This window comes from Pyrgilauda ruficollis, unplaced genomic scaffold (assembly GCF_017590135.1).
Source record: "Pyrgilauda ruficollis isolate IOZ18807 unplaced genomic scaffold, ASM1759013v1 scaffold188, whole genome shotgun sequence".
Lineage (NCBI taxonomy): Eukaryota > Metazoa > Chordata > Aves > Passeriformes > Passeridae > Pyrgilauda > Pyrgilauda ruficollis.
In genome coordinates this window covers 613,337-631,321 of record NW_024517873.1, presented here as the reverse complement: position 1 = coordinate 631,321, position 17,985 = coordinate 613,337, and the positions used below count along the sequence as shown (strand labels likewise).

The 17,985-nt window shown below is 45.1% G+C and overlaps 1 protein-coding gene across 15 annotated transcripts in view; it reads right to left on the bottom strand.

Moving 5' to 3' along the window:
- Positions 1-594: 594 nt before the first annotated feature.
- CERS4 (ceramide synthase 4) overlaps positions 595-17,985 on the bottom strand; it is a 46,155-nt gene continuing 28,764 nt past the window's right edge. For all 15 annotated transcript variants that reach the window (XM_041465331.1, XM_041465324.1, XM_041465332.1 and 12 more), the window contains 9 exons: positions 17,587-17,704; positions 14,529-14,647; positions 12,429-12,486; positions 9,956-10,006; positions 5,923-6,015; positions 5,162-5,290; positions 4,865-4,971; positions 4,342-4,498; positions 595-1,705 (listed from right to left, as the gene is read on the bottom strand). In XM_041465331.1, the coding sequence (XP_041321265.1) occupies positions 1,514-1,705; positions 4,342-4,498; positions 4,865-4,971; positions 5,162-5,290; positions 5,923-6,015; positions 9,956-10,006; positions 12,429-12,486; positions 14,529-14,647; positions 17,587-17,704 (1,024 nt within the window). In that variant the 3' untranslated portion in view covers positions 595-1,513. The remainder of the gene's footprint in view (positions 1,706-4,341; positions 4,499-4,864; positions 4,972-5,161; positions 5,291-5,922; positions 6,016-9,955; positions 10,007-12,428; positions 12,487-14,528; positions 14,648-17,586; positions 17,705-17,985) is intronic.

The window sequence follows — 17,985 nt, the reverse complement described above, 5'->3', positions numbered from 1 at the left end:
TATCATTGATGTATCTTTCACAACAACCAGATTTGCCTCCTAACAAGCTTATCTCAATCTTCAGGGACACCACAAAGCCCTGAGGATCAAATCCAGCAGGCATTAACATACACTGGCTCCATTAGGCATTATGCAGAGTCTGGGAAGTATTCTGCTCCTCAGAGGAGAGGTGATGTGATTTTACAACAGGTATCTTCCCTAGCCTCCTAAAACCTTACAAAAAAAGAAGAATAGATATTAATTTCTCTCCTTCTACCCTTGCAAGGCCAAAGCACCACCCCAGTGTTGCCATCTTGGACTTGCCATTGTCCTGGCAGTACCAAGCAACCTGACCTGCCCCTAGGTCTAGTGTAGGGGTGTCCCACATTGTCCTTTATTCCAGGGCCAAACACAGTCTTACTGAGCAGGAGACAAACCAGGCAGCTGCAGGTCTTTACTGGCATGGCTCAGTGTGGCTGTGTGTCCTGTGCGGGCAACATCTTCCCCCTGGCAATGGCACCCACATGGGTCTCCCTCATCACACATCCACCTGTAAGGTGCAGCCAGCCAGGTTTACCTCCTGCTGGTTAAATAAGTAGAAAAGAGACCAGATGATCAAACCTTTAAAAGTAATTTATAAAGAACATTTACATTCAGTAGTACAAAATGATGAGTCATTTCAATATCCCTCCTGAGCACAGCACCTGCAGAGAGGTGAGATCATACACTCAAATCGCAGCGTACAGAACATGTGCTTCCAACTTCCAATTATCACAGAATTACAGAATATTATGTGTTGGAAGAGACCCACAAGAATCAACGAGTCCAACACCTAAGTGTTGAGAAACAGCTGACTGGATCTCCCAGCTCTTCCAATGTGATTTGTGTGGGGACTCTCCAGCCTGGGCTTTGGAGTTCCCTCCTTAGGGGCAATAAGTAGGGACTGAGATCCATACCATTACAAAACTGGTTACTGGCACAAAGAGTACTTCCTTTGAGAAGAACATGTTTTATCTTATGCCTTTCCAAAAACTTTCATTTCACTATGCTCAGTTTTTATTTTGTAAGTGTATACAGGGCACTTGTTTTCTCAGAACAAATCTTACCCAGTGGTAAGATTTGTCACTTGTCAGCCATAATAATAATCCAGAGGCTGATCCAGGCTAAACAGATTCCTATCAAACATCAGGTGGGTAAAACTTGACGCTGCAGGAGTTAATCCACCTTCTTATTTTTAAAGTATTTTTCAAGATTAACACACTTGACAACAATTATGGTACAGTCTTAATACAAGTCAAACCACTTTGATCCCTTACTATCTGTTTTGAGGCTACCTATAGTAAGCTTTTACTGAAGGAAGACAAAAAACTTCCTTCAAATATTCATTGACTATAAACACTTTGGTTTATGGGAAGCAGGAATTAAGCTACAATACTGCAATTGCACTCCAGTTTATCTACACAGTGAGCAAAACTGTTTCTACAGATGGTGGCCTGGGGTTGCTGGAGGCCAGGCCAGCAGCACAGGACAGCAGCTATCTCTCCTTGGCATGGCCATTGGCATGATGGGCTCTGTTGTCCAGGGGCTCAGATCCATTCCTCTGGATGTAACCGTTGCTTGTGACATTGCTGAAACACGTGATCCCATTTTTCTCCTTTTCTCTAATTTTATCTCTTTCTTCATCCTTGTCACTTTCTTCTGTGTCACTTCTCATGTCCTTTTCCATCTGCAAAGGCAGGTGAGTGAGAAGCCAGATAAACGCAGCAGTTTTCACAAGCAGCAGTGATGCTGAGCCACAGGCTGACCACGCACCTGCTGCCTCAACCACTCAGCACAGTCCTGCTCTGTCCCTTCAGCTTTTACGTTACCCTTGGGAACATGTTCTCCTTGCCTCTTTGCTTTCAGTCTCATGGAATCTCATCTGTGATCCTGATACATATTCCTGATATACATAATTCCTGAAATTAGGAATTACAGGCTGCAAAGCAGTACAAAACCACAAATGCCCAGGACTGAAGACAGCTGTGTAAGCCTGAGGAGATCCACATTGCTGCCCTGCTCATCAGCATGAGGGAGAAGGATGGGGTAGGCAGTTAATTAAGCTCTTTTACACTTTCCAAAAGGGACAAGGAGCTAACTTCTGCCTACATGGCCTGGGTGGCTGCAGGCTGACAACACCTGGAACAGGCTGGAAACATGCTTCCCAAAGGCTTAACGCAAAGCCACTCCACTCTGACTACATTCAGTTTTATGGTCAGGCTTTTCCTCTTGCTGTTTATTGACTGAGAAACCTGTAATCCACTTTTGTAAGTATCTAATTAACTGCCTTAAAAGGAAGGCAAAAAGGAAATAATGGGATAAAATGACAGCTTAGAAAAAAGCAGCTCAGCACTTCCTGGCTTCTCAGGCTGTCTCTACTCTGCCACATAAGATGCCAATACTGGGGACAAACTCAGTGTCACACTCCTTGTTGGGCAGAAGGAAAGCTGCAAACCCCTTCTGTGACCTCAGCTTTAGAAACTGCTCAGGGGAAAATCAGGTGCTGCCCAGAAATTTAGTCTCTGTTTATGGCTGTCCATTCTTCTTGAGATCTCCCATATCATATTGAGAACTCTATTTCAGCTCATGCTCTTTCCAGAGATCACTACAACCAGATGCAGACAGGACTTGTAAAAATCTAAATTTGCACTGAATTCAATCTGCCTCCAAGGACAATATGGGTGGGAGATAGTATCTGCTGTGAACAACCTGCACCTTGGATCACTCTGGAACTGACAGATCAGGAAATATACAGGAGTCTGGACCTGCAGCATAAGGACAAATTGTAGTCAATATTTCTAAATATATCCATTTATAGCCAGAGAATGTGACTGAGGCCTTAAATCTGGCAAGATTCCCAAAGGAACTACAAAGCTGCTCCTTCTATGAGGGAATGAAACTTGTACTTCAGGATCTAGGCTGAGTTCTAATTACTTGGGATTAGGAAACATCATGTGAGAAGGTGGTAAAGATTATCCTGTAGCCAGAGAGGAAAACCGTGGAGACCAGAAAGGCCCACAAGAAGAACATGAACTGATTGCAGCAAAAGTTTCATGATTGTCAAAGAGAGAATGTCCTGTATGCTTGCTGATATTGCTTTGGTCATTGAAACAGATCTGTTTAGGACAAATCTTTTGTGCTTTTTACTGAGCAGTAAAGTTTTCAAATATATTTTTATATCAAATCTGGCATATCCATTTTAGATAAAATAGGAAAAATTCTGGATATGCTTCAGGATTTTCTTCCCTGATGGTTTTTTGCTTTCTGATAAGACTATTTATTACCTTATCATTTTACACTACAGTAACTGCAGTGGTAATTCAGCCCCCACAAAAACTAGGAAAACAATAAAAAAGTTGTGTCTTCATTTCCAGCCCTGTTTCCTGATCTGCAAGTAATTTGCTCTGTGCTGCCTTAAGAGAAGGCAGATAAAGAAAATGGGAACAATCAGGATAAAGAGGAGCCTTTAATGATTGCTCTCAGTTCCTGTAAGACAGAATTCCTCAGTTGGATACTAATGAAACAAATCATCCTGGGCTCTGAGGTCACTTCCCACAAGGCACTGACTGGTCACCTTTGGACTGCATCCTTGGCATGTGGCCAGTCACAGCTTTGATTCTGGGAAGAATTTCATGCTGAGCAGCACTTTGGTCTCACAGCAAATACTACAGGCCAGAAAGAGTGGGATGTGGGATGCATTCCATTTCAGTTTGTACAGCTGCAGCTCAGATACTCATCTCTGGCTGCTCTGTGCCTGTTGAGCAGCACTGCCAGGTGAAGTATGGAATGGATCATAATTTGGGCATGCCTGTTGCCCTCCACTGCTGGAAGAAGAGCCCAGGCAGCTGGTTTAGACAGCAATACCTACTGTGTGAAATCTACAGCACAGTAACACAATTGTAATCAAAAATTCTGTACAATAAGGGAAACACTTCTGCACTGACCTCACCAATCATGACAATTCCCTCTTCCTTGATTTCTCACTCTTGTTACAAATGCAAATCACTCTGCACAAAGCGTTGGGATTTTTACTCAGATGTCACTGGCATTGTTCACAGACATCTCTCCTAGAGTCCAATCCATATTTTTGTTGAATATAAGCTTCAGAAGTGGACGCAATATTGTAGCGATTGATAAAAATTTTTTTGGTCAACTTTCCCTAATATAACTGAGTTTCCTTCCACCTCACTGTTGGAAACATGCATGTATAAATTCAATAGAACAATAAGGAATCCATGCCAGATGGACCCCTGTATTCTCAAGCAGTCTAGGTGGACCCTCCCTCCCCGTGTGATGTAAAGGATAGTACAAACTGATGCATACCGTGCCCTGGAGGATGAACTTGTAGACCATGTGAATAATTAGGCAGGACCAGAAGATATGGAGCAGCTGCAGAATTAGCAGGAGAACATTCACAAAGTAGTATCCAAAGAAGGGTTGGAATATCTCCATGGAGTAATAGTAGGTGTTATAAAGCACTCTGCAAAACAGAGGGGATTGCAGTGGAGGGAAAGCATGTTGTTAACAGGGCCACAATTAAGTCCCAGAAATTTGTAGTCACAGAGGAAGTTTCAGATCAGCCACTTCCATCTTTACCTATCCCAGCTACCAGTTCCCCACCCGAAGTACATGGGATGGAGCCACTGGCCCAGGGCTCCAGGAGTGCTCTGTGAACCCAAAGAGCAGCTCTGTCTACCCCAAGGCAGGTGCAGCAGCCATGTAGCACCCATGTGCAAAGGGGAGGAACACATGCTCCAGGACAAAGAACAAAGGCTGCAGCAGCCAGATAATTGTCCTGTCTCTCAGAAGGCAGCTTCTCCATGTCCCCTCACTGCAGCAGACTCACGTGTAGGGGTAAATGACCAGGCGGCTGATCAGGAAAACAGCTGAGAAGATCATAAAGAGGCTGTCACAAGTTTTTTTCCACTTCATGTAATTGAATATCTTAGTTGGCTGGAAGGAGAAAGAACAATTAAACAGCAGCCAAGACAGCATCTGCACACACTCCAGGGGGTTAATGAGACAGGTATGACACAACCTGCATGCAGAAACTGTGGAATACCCCCGTGCTTGGCCTATGTTAGCTAGGACGACATTCTGTGACTGAATAGCACCATTGCTGATTAGGCTCTGCCTGGCTCACCTCTAGGAAGCAATCAGAAGCATCATGAATCACCATCACCAGTGTCCCAATGCGGATGTAGTTGGCACAGTATGAAAAACTGATCAGGAAGATGGTTGCAGCATGATGGACTATCTGCTCCTTGAAATCCTGATGAGAAGGGGAACAGCAGAGAACAGAATACATAATGCACCTCCTGCCCCAGTCCAAGCGTGGTTCCTGAAGGTAGCAATGATATCTCTCTACCTAGTGACTAAGAAACCTCCCAATACAAATCTTACCCATGTAATTATTTTACCAAATGCATTCTAGAAATATAGGCAACCAAGAGACCCAGGAATTAAGAGATCATGGTGTAACTGAGGATCTCACAACAAAGAACATTCTTTCTCTCCACCAGCCATGGCCTGATGCTGCACGCTGTCTGTTGGGACACTGGCACCAGGAACACAAGCAGTTTCACTGGCAGAGAACCACCTCTTTTCCTGTCTCTATGATCAGTGCAGCCTAGAAGAGCTACAGAAGAGCAATTTTATATTTGGATTTTAAATTTGGATTGAGAACTCTGCAGTACTTTGCACCTTTCTGTATCAGGGTTGGTGTTCTCCACTTCCCAGAGTAGAGAAAGCCAATGAGTGGGAATGAAAATTCCTGTGAACGAGCAAGGAGAGAGTGCCACAAAACCTTGACTGGCACTATACACATACTTTTAGAGGTCACTCTCCTAAGTGTTCAGCTTGTGTCCTGTTTGTACTTGATCCTCCACTGAGACTGCCACTCACCTTCCTCTTCACGTCAAAGGGCAAGGTGAAGACCAGTGACCAGTAGAAGGAGAGCTCCAGCATGTAATACCAGAACAGGGAGGGTTGGAGAGGCTGTGAGAGAGGGAGAGACAGGGAAACACCCATCAGATACATTAGTGCAAGGGCTGCAAGTGAAAACTCCTTCCAAGGCAAAAGACAACTGTAGTGGGTTGATGCTGCCTGGATGCCAGGCAGCCACCAAAGTCACTCTGTCACTTCCCTGCACAGCTGGACAGAGGAGAGAAAATATAACAAAGGGTTCATGAGTTAAGGACCAGGACAGACTGCTTATCAAATATAGTCATGGGCAAAACAGACTCTAATTAGAGATATGAATTAAGTTAATTGCTAACAAAATCAGAGCACGATCATGAGAAATGAAATAAGCCCTTAGAAACAAACACCTTTCCCCCTGCTCCTCCCTCCTTCCCAGCTCTACCTCATACCCCAGTGATGCAAGGAGATGGGAATGGGGGTTATGGTCAGTTCATCACCCATGGCTTCTCCTGCTGCTCAGGGAGAGGAATGGTTCCCCTGCTGCACTGTGGGGTCCCTCCTGTGGGAAACAGTTCTTCATTAACTTCTCCAGTGTGAGTCCATCCCACAGGCAACAGCTGTCTGTGAACTGGCACAACATGAGTTCATCCCATGGAAAACAGTCCTTCCCAGACTGCTGCGGTGTGGGTCACTCTTCCACGGGGTGCAGTCCCCCAAGGACAGGCTGCTCCAACACGGGAGCAGGGCTCCTCTCTCCATGGGTCTCCCACGGGGCCACAGCCTCCTCTCAGGCATCCCCCTACTCTGGTGTGGGCTCCTCTTCCACTGGGCTGTGGGTGGATCTCTGCATCCCCCGTGGATCCCCACAGGCTGTGGGTGGATCTCTGCGTCCCCTGAGGATCCCACGGGCTGTGGATGGATCTCTGCATCCCCCGTGGATCCCCACAGGCTGTGGGTGGATCTCTGCATCCCCCGTGGATCCCCACAGGCTGTGGGTGGATCTCTGCATCCCCCGTGGATCCCCAGGGGCTGCAGGGGCACAGCTGCTTCACCTTGGTCCTCAGCACAGCCTGCAGAGGAACCTCAGCTCCCACACCTGGAGCACCTCCTGCCCCTCTTTCTCCACTGACCTTGGTGTCTGCAGAGTTGTTCCTCTCCCATGTTCTCATCCTGCTCCTCTCTGTCTGCAAACACAACTGTGCAATAACTTTTTCTTTTTTCTTTCTTTCTTTTTAAATCTGTTATCACAGAGGTGTTACCACTATTTCTAACTGGCCCAGCCTTGGCCAGTGGCACGTTCAACTTGGAGCCACCAGGGATTGGCTCTGCTGGACATGGAGGAGGATTCTGGCAACTTCTTACAGAAGCCACCTCTGTAGCCCCCGGCTACCAAAAACAGGCAGCGAAAACCCAATATTACAGCAAATCAACAAAGCTGGTTCCTGCAGCCACAGGGGGAAATAGTTCAACTGAACAACACACTCCCTCATGAAATGTCATCTGTGCCAAGATGAAGTCAACAGCAGGGGAAATTCAACTTTACCACATCATGTCAAACATTTAGGGAACCACCATGAAGATCGTGAATATTTTTAGGATTTCTTCAGCATTATTCTGATTTCTGAGCAGACAGTACAGAGTTTTAAAAACTACATAAACCAATTCATTATGGTGGAAAAGGAGTAGCTGAATGAATCATTCCCTTTTTAGGCTTGAAGATGCTTCAGATACCCTGCACTCTGTCACAAATTTTCCAGTTTAATTAAAGTAATGGGGGGAAAATCCAACCCCAGCAGGAAATTTAATTCACATTCTTTTGGGTAAATTATCTGGGCTTTTACAGATGGGAAATGGAAAGCTTAGCTCACTCAGCAATATCTCATTACTTAACAAGCAATTTTTGCTGTTGTTGCATTATATGACCTCCTTAAACCTGAATCTATTTGATAAATAATTACTATGACTAAAGGGGCTTTGCAACCATTTTCAAAGGAACATGAAGTATTGTACTCCCTAATACCAACTGGTTATTTATGGCCTTCATAAATTTTAGTTTGTTTTCCTTTGTAGCACCAGCAATTGGCCACAAGAGGAAGCACAGCTGGATGCCCTGAGGCTTCCAGGGAGGACATGAACATCTCCCTAGCTGGTATGTGCTGGTCACACTCCAGGTTATCCAAACAGAAGCTCTGGATCAGAAGCTATTTTTTCCCCCCCCCCCAAAGATCAGACTGTTTGGGAGAACTGGTGTTTCTCTTGTCACTGTCTGTAGCACACGGCATGGTCTGTTTAGTAGAAATTGTAATTAACACGTGTGTTGTTCCTGCTAATACACAGGTTTGTCCTTGACTTGCTTTTTGCCAGTGGGATATGACCAGCCCTGGTTTTGGTCTTTCCTGGTTGTTACAAATGTTGGAAAATGGGTGTGTGTTCGATTTACATGGAAAGGTTTTGGTAGGGGGGTGGGGGCAGGGGTGGCTTCTGTGAGATGCCAGAAGCTGCCCCAGTCCAACAGAGCCAGCCCCAGACACCTCCAAGATTGATCTGCCACTGGCTCATGAATGATAGTGGCAGTGGCTTGAGGACAATGTACTTAAGAATGGAAAAAACTGCTGGACAAGAGAGGTGTGGAGAGAGGAGTGAGAATATGAGATACAGCTCTGTAGACCCTCAGGCCAGTGCAGGAGGAGGAGGAGGAGGAGGAGCTCCTGGTGCTGGAGCAGAGTTTCCCCAGCAGGCCATGGTGATACAGGCTGTGCCCCTGCAGCCCACGGAGGTCCACGGGGAGCAGAAATCCACCTGCAGTCCCTGGAGGTCTAGAGCCTGACTAGAGCAGGGGGATGTGGCCTGAGGAAGCTCTGAGCCTGTGGAGACTGTGCTGTAGTGCTGGGGCAGGCTCCTGGCAGCACCTGCGGTGGAGCCACGATGGAGCAGTGCATTCCTCACGGATTGCATCCTGTGGAAAGGACCCGCAGTGGAGAGGTTCATGGAGAGCTGTCTCCCGCTGGAGAACCCTGCTACCAGAGCAGGAGGAAGGAGCAGCAGAGCCAAGGTGCAACAGACTGAGCACAACCCCCACTCCACATCTCACTGCACCGTGCAGGGGAGGAGGTAGACAATGTGGGGGTGAAGTTAAGCCCAGGAAGAAGGGAAGGGTGCAGGAAGGTGCTTTTAAGATTTGGGTTAAACTACTCTTATTTGACTAACAGTAAATGAAAATAATTTTTCCCCAAGTCAAGCCTGTGTTACCTGTGATGGTAACCGGGGATGCTCTCTCCCTGTCCTTATCTCAACCCATGAGCCTTTTGCTATATATTCTCCCCCCTTTCCATTTGAGGAGGGGAGAGAAAAATGGGCTTGGTGGGCACACTGTGGCCAGCCAGGGTCAGTCCATCACAGTGTGCCATTATGGAGGCTCCCCTTGTTTTTGACAAGACATGTACCACAAGTGTACAGAGCAGAAGACAGAGGGAGCTGAGTGATCCTTGCAGTCTAACATTCCTATTCAAGCCCCACTTGTTTGTATGGTTTAATTTTTACACAGAACTACAGATTTGCCCCTGAAATTTTTGCCTTCAAGCAATACTGGATTGTTCAGACTCGTCCTCTAAGGCATTGCCTCAATCTTCAGTCATTAGTCCTGTTACATTTCCTGTGCCTCACACTGTTAGAATTGGGCATTACTTTTCTCTTTATGGGTTTGCAACCTCCACATACAGTCAAGGGGTTCTTTCTTGTTCTAGCTTTGACTGTCAGACAAAACCCCTGGAACATAAGTCTTCATTTTCGCTTGATAGTGACAAAGTGCTTTGCCAATTCATCTTCTCTTGCATTAGATGATACCAGGTACAAAGATGTTCTCTCCAGATGAGGGTCTGACTTTGAATTCTTAGGTCTTCCGAGTCTGAATTTAATTCAGTGTCCTCTTTTTGTCACTATTATAATCTGATTTTCAAAAAATACAGAAACACAATACAAGACTTGTAACAGCAATTTTCCTTCTTGTGTGACTCACCTGTTGTGGATATCCTGTCCAGCACTCTCTATGGTCCCAAAGCCAAGGCTTCTGCAACAAAAATGAAACATGTATGTGAGAATATCAGAGGAGCTCTTTTCTTATCAGTTTCTAATTCCTTTAGTTTCTTACTGCTACCGACTTTGTTGTGTTTTATTACAGGCAGAGCTGGTCTTGCTGTCTGGAATCCAATTGCCAAGAGATTTCCACTACAAGGACTCGCATCTGCTTGTGACATTTCTAAATTGTGGCTATTTGCCTGAAATCTCACACACTATTTAGCCGTTCCTAATAAAATAGCTCAGAGAAGACCTCTCCCAACTTTTTGCCGTCTTCCACACGCTTGAGGTGTTGGTGATGTTTTGAGCATTTAAAAATAATCTTACAAGTATTTAATTAGGAGTATCTGTGATGTAGACAATAACACTTAAATGTAGATAGAAGGTTGAAAACTGGTGTGTCAGGTAAGTGGTTTTTTTCTTTAACAGTGAAGGTTATGCTGCAGTTTGTTAAGTAATGAACCTCTGAAAAGATCCTACTCTGTTCAATAAATTGGTAGTTTAGAACTTGGCAGTTTTGAAACCTTCATAGAAACATGGCAGCTAAAGTCCCCAAGAGTCCTCCCTGCATGGAGCATGCTCTGCCTGGAGCTGAGCCCAGGCTGGGCCAGAGCTCACAGAACACAGCGATGCTCACACCTATGACGGTAATTTTCTTTAAGTTCTAGAGGGCTCCAGATATCAGAGCTGAGGCAAGAAGGCAGCATTTCTTCGTCCCACTGAGCTCTGCTGGTGTGTGGGTGATACAGAGGCAAAGCAGGAGGCAGTGGGTTTAGGTGCAGGGCTAACTTGGAACAGACAGAGTCCCTGCTGACTGGGAGTGATGCTGGGAATAGAATTTACAGCAAATACATGTGCAGAACCAGGAGAGATGTGTGGTACTGAACCAGAAAGCACAAAGCAAAAACCATGAAACAACTACGGCACACTGTTTACCTAAGCTACAAAGGAACTCCAGATCCCTGAATTTCATCATTCCTCTATTATCAGCAAATATAGCTGATTCCTGGTGGCCTACTGGAAGATAACTTTCCTTTGTTACAGGCTGTTTCACTGACTTATGGGCAGAGGTTTTTGCTATCAGTCCAAAACTACTAATGCAGAATTTAAACACTTGCTTTTTTCCTAAAGAAAGAAGGGAGTTTCACAACAACAAACACATGTTTAAAAGCTACTCAGGTAATAAAGTAAACATGTGAAAGTCAAAAAATCTCACAGGTATACATGTCCTGTCATGTTAGTTCTTTGTCCTTCTTTTTAAAGTAGTCATTTTAGTACAATTTAGGTAGCAGAATAACATATTTGCTACAGGATCTAGAGGTGCTGTCTGTAGGATGGATGTCTCCCTTTTTTTGTGAAAATTTTAAGATGTGTGTTGAATAAAGACATGGGTCACAAAAAGTGAAAATGGTATTTCATCCATATAATGGACAGACAACATGCTGAAGAATATGATTTTGTCCCTTGTTGCTACAGGGCTCTTGTACAATGCTAAGCAGATCATCCAGACCAAATTTCAAGAGCTGGTCTCAAAGAACAGTCTTCTGTTTTGACGTACAGATCCACAGAACACTGCAGCTGGGGTTCAGATACCTTCACTCCTCAGCTAGCTCATCCTCTAATCCTCATACTTTTGAGTCCCTTAAAATCTGACTTGAAAGTCTGTGTAAATTAAAAGTCCTTCACATGTTACAGTGAGAGGTCACAAGGAGGGTTTGTGCCTGCTGCCTTGGGAAGTGCACATTTTGCATCACTTAACTCATCAGACCAGACCAGAAGACTTGCAAAGCTCACCTAGGGAACCAGACACAGCAAAGGAGTCAGGTGAACCTTGAAAACAGAGGCAGCAGATGGCCAGTGCCCTAGTCCCAGCTCAGGGACAAGAACATACCCATGGCTCCCCTTAGCACTTCTGCCTGATAAGACAGTACAAATTGTATCAAGAGAACTCACTATTTATCAAATTAGAGAAAAGGCTGAGGCATGAGCCTGAATCAATCACATCCTGGGTAAGGAAAACAAAATTAGCAAATAAAATTATTAAATTGCAGTCCATGCTCCAAAGGAAGCCAAATTTATTTACCTTAAAGAGGTATTGGAGACAACACACAAACAGGCCCTGCAGCTTCCAGCTTAGGTAAGTGTTCTATCTCCTACCCTGAAGAAATTTACTTTTACACAATCCCAACTGCCTTCTGCTTTGCCAGAAGAAGAGGAAACTTGGTTCTGGAGTCCTTAAAATAAACCCAGTCCAGTATGTCTGTGGTCTCCTAAGTGTGCTATGCAGGGGATACACACCAACCTGTCAGGAAAACCTCTAGAAGAAGATCTGAAAAGGCATGTTTGACAACAAACTCTGCCATTCTTGAAGGCATAGGCTGGGTAGAACAGCAGGTGACTGCGTGTGTACTCACATCATACAGGACAGCGAGTCCAGTGAAGAAAGAAATGATGTAAAATGTAAATCTCCAGCTGCAAACAAACAAAACAAAGGGCATTAGAATCCCATTAATTAACCCCTGAGCTGCAAGTTTGTGTATCCTCACACTAATTAAAACAATTACACTATTAAGGCAAAGACACATGTTAGTATGTTTAAGGTTTGACCAAAACAGGAGCAGCTCTTTGCATTTTACCAGCACATTTCACAGACTTCACAAAGAGCAATTCCTTTGCTGCAGAGATGGCAGAGGACACAAGAATCTTGCTGACTAAAATCCTGATGAGAATAATCCCAAAGCTTCCCAGCAGTAGCAGATGCATTTGTAAAAGTGAAACAATGCCAATCTCTCCTAGGCCTTTAGAGATCCAGCCTGCTAGATTTGTTATCATGCACCGTAGCTAATTACTGTCATGTTTGGCTCATTGAGGAGTCAGAAATTATTTTCCAACATTAAACCCACACAGAAGTACATACAAACTGTTTGTCCAGATCAGTGGACAGAGGCAGGTCACCTGAATATTCACACATATAGTAAGGAATGGGGGGAATTTCAACCTAACCAAATAAACAAGTTATTAATAAATGAACCACAGGAAATATTAAAAGGAGTAAAACTGTCTAAATTAGTCCTTTAATTTCAAAAAATCTCCATAACAATTCAGACATAAGTGCATTTTGAGAGACTCCACCTGTCAATGAAAGCCCCAGGAATTCCAAGACAAAAATAAACTCTGCAAAGCTGCTCTGTCACATCAGAGAGACGTTCTGTCTACAGACTGCACATGGCGACAGAGGGCGGGGGAAGGACTCTGTCCTCAGTGGGCTGAGGCAGAAAAGGATTTACTGTTTCCTACTTACTGTTACTATTCACTACAAGTCATCAGAGTGCAGGGAGAGCTGGTATTTCATCCAGATGGAGGCAGAATAAACATTGTTGCTTTACAACTCCTTATTCACTGTTTCTGTAAATATTTGTAACTATATGGAATATTATAAATAAATAATACACATCCTTTTCTTCTTTTTGAATTAGGGTTTTTAGGCAGGGGTTTCAAATTACAGGTGGAGTGTTCAATGGAGCACATGCTGATGAGCCCGAAGTTCATGCCTAGCCTATGGATACAGACACACACTTTTAGACAGATGAATAGTACTCCAGGTATTTAATGATTTCTTTTGCTTATGTGGCTTTCCTGGGGGAACCCAACTCCTTACACAAACAGCAGAGCAGCCCCTTGTAAATGAGGCATTCCAACCAACCTGTGGAGAATCCTCCTTTTCTGTGGAAAGCTGAGCCAGGACTGACGTTCAGATCTGTCTGTCCTGAGATTTATTTTGTGCCTCCACATAACAAGGAGGATTTCCACACAGCTGTTTGCAAGGCAGTTTTTGCTCTTTGCTCACAAACTTCCACCCCCGTGGAAGGATGCTGGTTTGTGACTTTCAAGATGCTGAAGGCAAATGACAGCAGAATCCAATCCAGCCTGCTGCCTGTAGCTTTTGAAAACAACAGTGTGCAAAATAGTTGCAGAAAAGGTGCAGCAGAAGGAATCTATGCAGAAAGGGAAACTATGGGGAAGGAAACAGAAAGGATGCCTTTTTAGTAGGTACTGAAGCAGCAGCAAAGCACTAAGATGTAAAGAGCAGAGAGTTTTTCAGGTTCAAATATGTGTCAAAGCAGGATGCCAGTGTGACAAAGTCAGGAAAATTCAGAAACAAGGGACCAGTAAGGAATAAAGGTACAGCAGTAAAAGGAGACTTAGGATTGCAAGTAAGGGGGAAAAACAAGAAATGTTTCCATAACAGAGAGGCAGCAGAGAGTAATAGCAGAGCCAAGTGGGTCAGGGAAGAGCCAAGATGCTCTCTGCATAGGGATGGAGGGCAGACAGGGAGCTGGGATCTCTGTGTAGGGATGGAGGGCAGACAGGGAGCTGGGATCTCTGTGTAGGGATGGAGGGCAGACAGGGAGCTGGGATCTCTGTGTAGGGATGGAGGGCAGGGGGAGGCAGTGAGCTGTCTGTGGAGCTCAGCTCCAGTGAAAACGGAGTTCATGGCCTGTGCTCCTGCTCACCAGGCCTCGCTGAACTTCTTGGACAGGCTGGGCCGGTCCATGTTCCTCCGGTGCCGGAACCACTTCTCCACCTTCCTCACTGGCAGGTCACATTGCTTGGCTAAACTGAGCAGCTCACCCTGGAAAACAGATGAGGCAGCAGGCTCAGATCCAGATTCAAAGTTCAGAGAGGGCAATATCTATCTGACCCACCACAGAGCCCAGCTGGAGCCCCTGGCCAGCCTAAGTCTGCTCAGGCTAAGGCATCTTTCTGAAAGCTGTCCATTCCTAGTGTAAAGATCTTGGATAGCAGAAAATCTTTCCATTCCCCTCTAATCAATTGGTTATAAATACTAATGTTGAAACTTCTCATTTTTTATGTTAACTTCCCCAGTTTCATACTGGTCCTGTCTCCTCACAAGTTTGTTGCCTAATCACTTTCTCACCCTGAGTTTCTTCAGGGACCAAATCCTTCAAATCTGTCACTCCAATAAAGATCACTGCAGTGTAAATCATATTTTATGGTTCTGCACTGAATCTTGTCATGCCTCTCAGCAATTCTGATGCAGTATCATGGTGGATGTAATGAGCAGAGGCAACATCATTTTCCTACTGGATATTCTCCTCTCGTGGTAAACCTGTTAGGGGTAATTCTTCAATATATAACTCACAGAAATCCTGCAATTACCTTCCTTCTTGTCCTTAGGCTGTTAAGAGTTTGTCATGTTTTATATTCCTACTTGGAAGTGTCATCATGGATAACCTTGTTTTTTAAGTAAAGCAATAGTTTTTCATGGAATGCATTTACCTGAATTGGTATCATGTGAGAGTGGCCTACATACTTTGAGCATGCTGTACAAAAATAAATTGATTACCAGTTTTCAGGTATGCTGCTTTCAGATGTGCTGTTTTATGAGCGCTGTTCTGGAGACAAATGGAGATGTTAATTTACATTTTCCAACTGCTCCATCATGTGGAATTCCTCCCAAGAAATGGCTGCCAAGAACTGTAAAATCTCATATTGTACTGGACAAGTAAAAGCTGCCTTTAAGCAGTGGTTTGAGAGCTCCTGGGAGGGGAAGGGAGCCAGTAGACGGGCTGAGGTGTACCCAGTGATGGAGAGAGCCAGGCAGCAGCTCCTGCCCCACCTCATGCTGCTGTCTCATGGTGAGGATCTGTTCCAGTATCCCAGATCTGCTGGGAGAAAAGCACCACTTCAGCACAACAGGGGTGCAAGAAGAGCTGCGGGAAAAACCTGCTGGCAAAGCCAGGTCTTGAGTTAGATCTCTGCCATAGAAGCAGTTATAGTAAGAAGTGTTTGGATTTTGGGGACAGAAAGGCAAGAGGAAAGCCAACCACACTGACAGTGTCCCTCAGAACACTCCTTCCTGTTGTGGTGTGTTTTTGTTTTATTGGTATGTTTACTGTTTGATTTGCAATTTTGTAGTTTCCTTATGCTGTTCCTTTCGTCCCTGCCCTTTTCACAGAATCTTTTTACTTTTCCTTTCATTAAATGCCAGTTTCTTCCCCAACCTGCATTCTTTCGAGAAATTTCCCTGTCCATTTTGTATTTCTCCAGACTTTATTAGCTCACTGAAAATGCTCTCCTCCCTTGAAATTCTTTATTGGTTTATACATTATATTCCCTGCCTTGTTTTTCACTCCCAATTCTCCTGATTTGTTAAAGATTGTATCCTCCCCTGAGACCTGCCCCCATATATAAGTCACTGTCTGCCCCCAGTTTGGGGTCCTGGGACACTGAAGAGGGGAAGTTTTACCATCGAATAAAGTTACCCCAGGACCCGTGGTGCTGCTCTTTGTCTCCATGCTGTGCTGTCACTGGTAGCTGGGATTCAGTGGGGCTCAGAGGGGGGATCTGTCACCCTCCCTGTCACCATCCAGCCAGGACAAACGGCACCTTCTCACTGCTGCAGAGATGGGCTGGCTGCACTACCCAGATCAATGCCTGCATTTTAATTTTAGCCTCTCTTCCTTTATTTCTAATCTGGTACTGCATGTCCTGAGGCTCCTCATGCCCCACTGCAGCAAAAGCATGCTGCAACAGCCTTGGTGAAGCAATGTGTTTGGAGCAGGATTGTTCCTTGGGACTGGAAGCCATGGTGAGCATCCTACTCACCCATCCTCTATAAGGGTTCACAGCAAGTGCTTTAAGGCCAAGAGAAAGTCTACAAAACCAAGCTGAAATAAAATCAGATTGCTTTCCCTAGCACGGAATTCACACTCAGGGACTTCCCTGACCAGGTTAAATTCTAATATTGCCTGACAATTCATAATCCTGCTAGTGGTTTTTCCCATCAGCAACAGCCATTATAACTCTGGGTCATCTTGCCAATTTCTTGAAAAACACTTTTCTTATTCCTCAGGGGGAAACTACCCTCCAGTTATGTTTGCAGGCTTCTGAAGCCCCTCACAGTCTCTGTGATGATGGCCAAGACTCTGGCTTCTTGCAAGGCCAATCTCAAACTCATGGATTGCATGGCAACAGAATGACCCAGTCTAGGACTAGATCAAGCAAGACACGTTTGCTGAGCTGCAGGGACTAGCAATGTGGGAGCTCAAGGCAGCTGGTTTTTATTCAGGATTTGCCAGTATATGAAAAGAAGCCATCACAGAATGGCTGGGGTTGGAAGGGACCCTGGAGCTCACCTTGTCCAATGGGCCCTACTCAAACAGAGCTGCCTAGAGCCAGGTGTCAAGGACCATGCCCAGAGAGCTTTGAGTTTTCCCAAGGATATAAATCCCCAACCTCCCTGGGCACGCTCACAGTAAGAAGGTGTCTCTGCTGTTCAGGCAAAGCCACCAGTGCTGCAGCTTGTGCTGTGTGTGGGGCAGGCAGGGACCGGAGCTGTCACTGCTCCTCTCGGGAGCAGTTTCCTCCGCTGCTCGGAGGCAGAACTCAGAGCTGATGGCACTGCAGGAGCACCCTACAGCAGGCTGCTCTCAGGGAACCAGTGCTGCAGCGTTTCCTTTCTGGAGCTTCCAGATATCAACGGCATTGCTAAACTTCAGGACTCCAAATGGGATTTTCTACAGGAAAGCAAAGAAAGAAGGGACTCACCTCTTTAGGGTTCTTGCAGCGCGTACTATAGAATGTTTCCAGCACGGGGTTGGGCTGAGCTTTTGGTCTCTGCTTGTCTCTCACACCCAATTTGGTACTGAGGGGCAGGGCTATGGCTCTGCAAAAGAAACATAAAGGGTCAGCCAAAAAGAGAACAGTGATTTCTGATTTTGCAGCACTGTTAAAACGTGATGCAGTACACAACAGCTGCTTCCCACATGTGAATCTAAACATGAGTATCATGCTGAGTAGATAAAATCACAAACTTACAATAGAAACTGCTGGACTTGCACCCTACTGCTCTGAGCTCTGTGCTGTGATATTCAAAATTACATGAGACTGGCAAATGCGATATCCTCCTTTGTCAGCTTCTGAATCACCAGGCACGAGTCTCTGGTG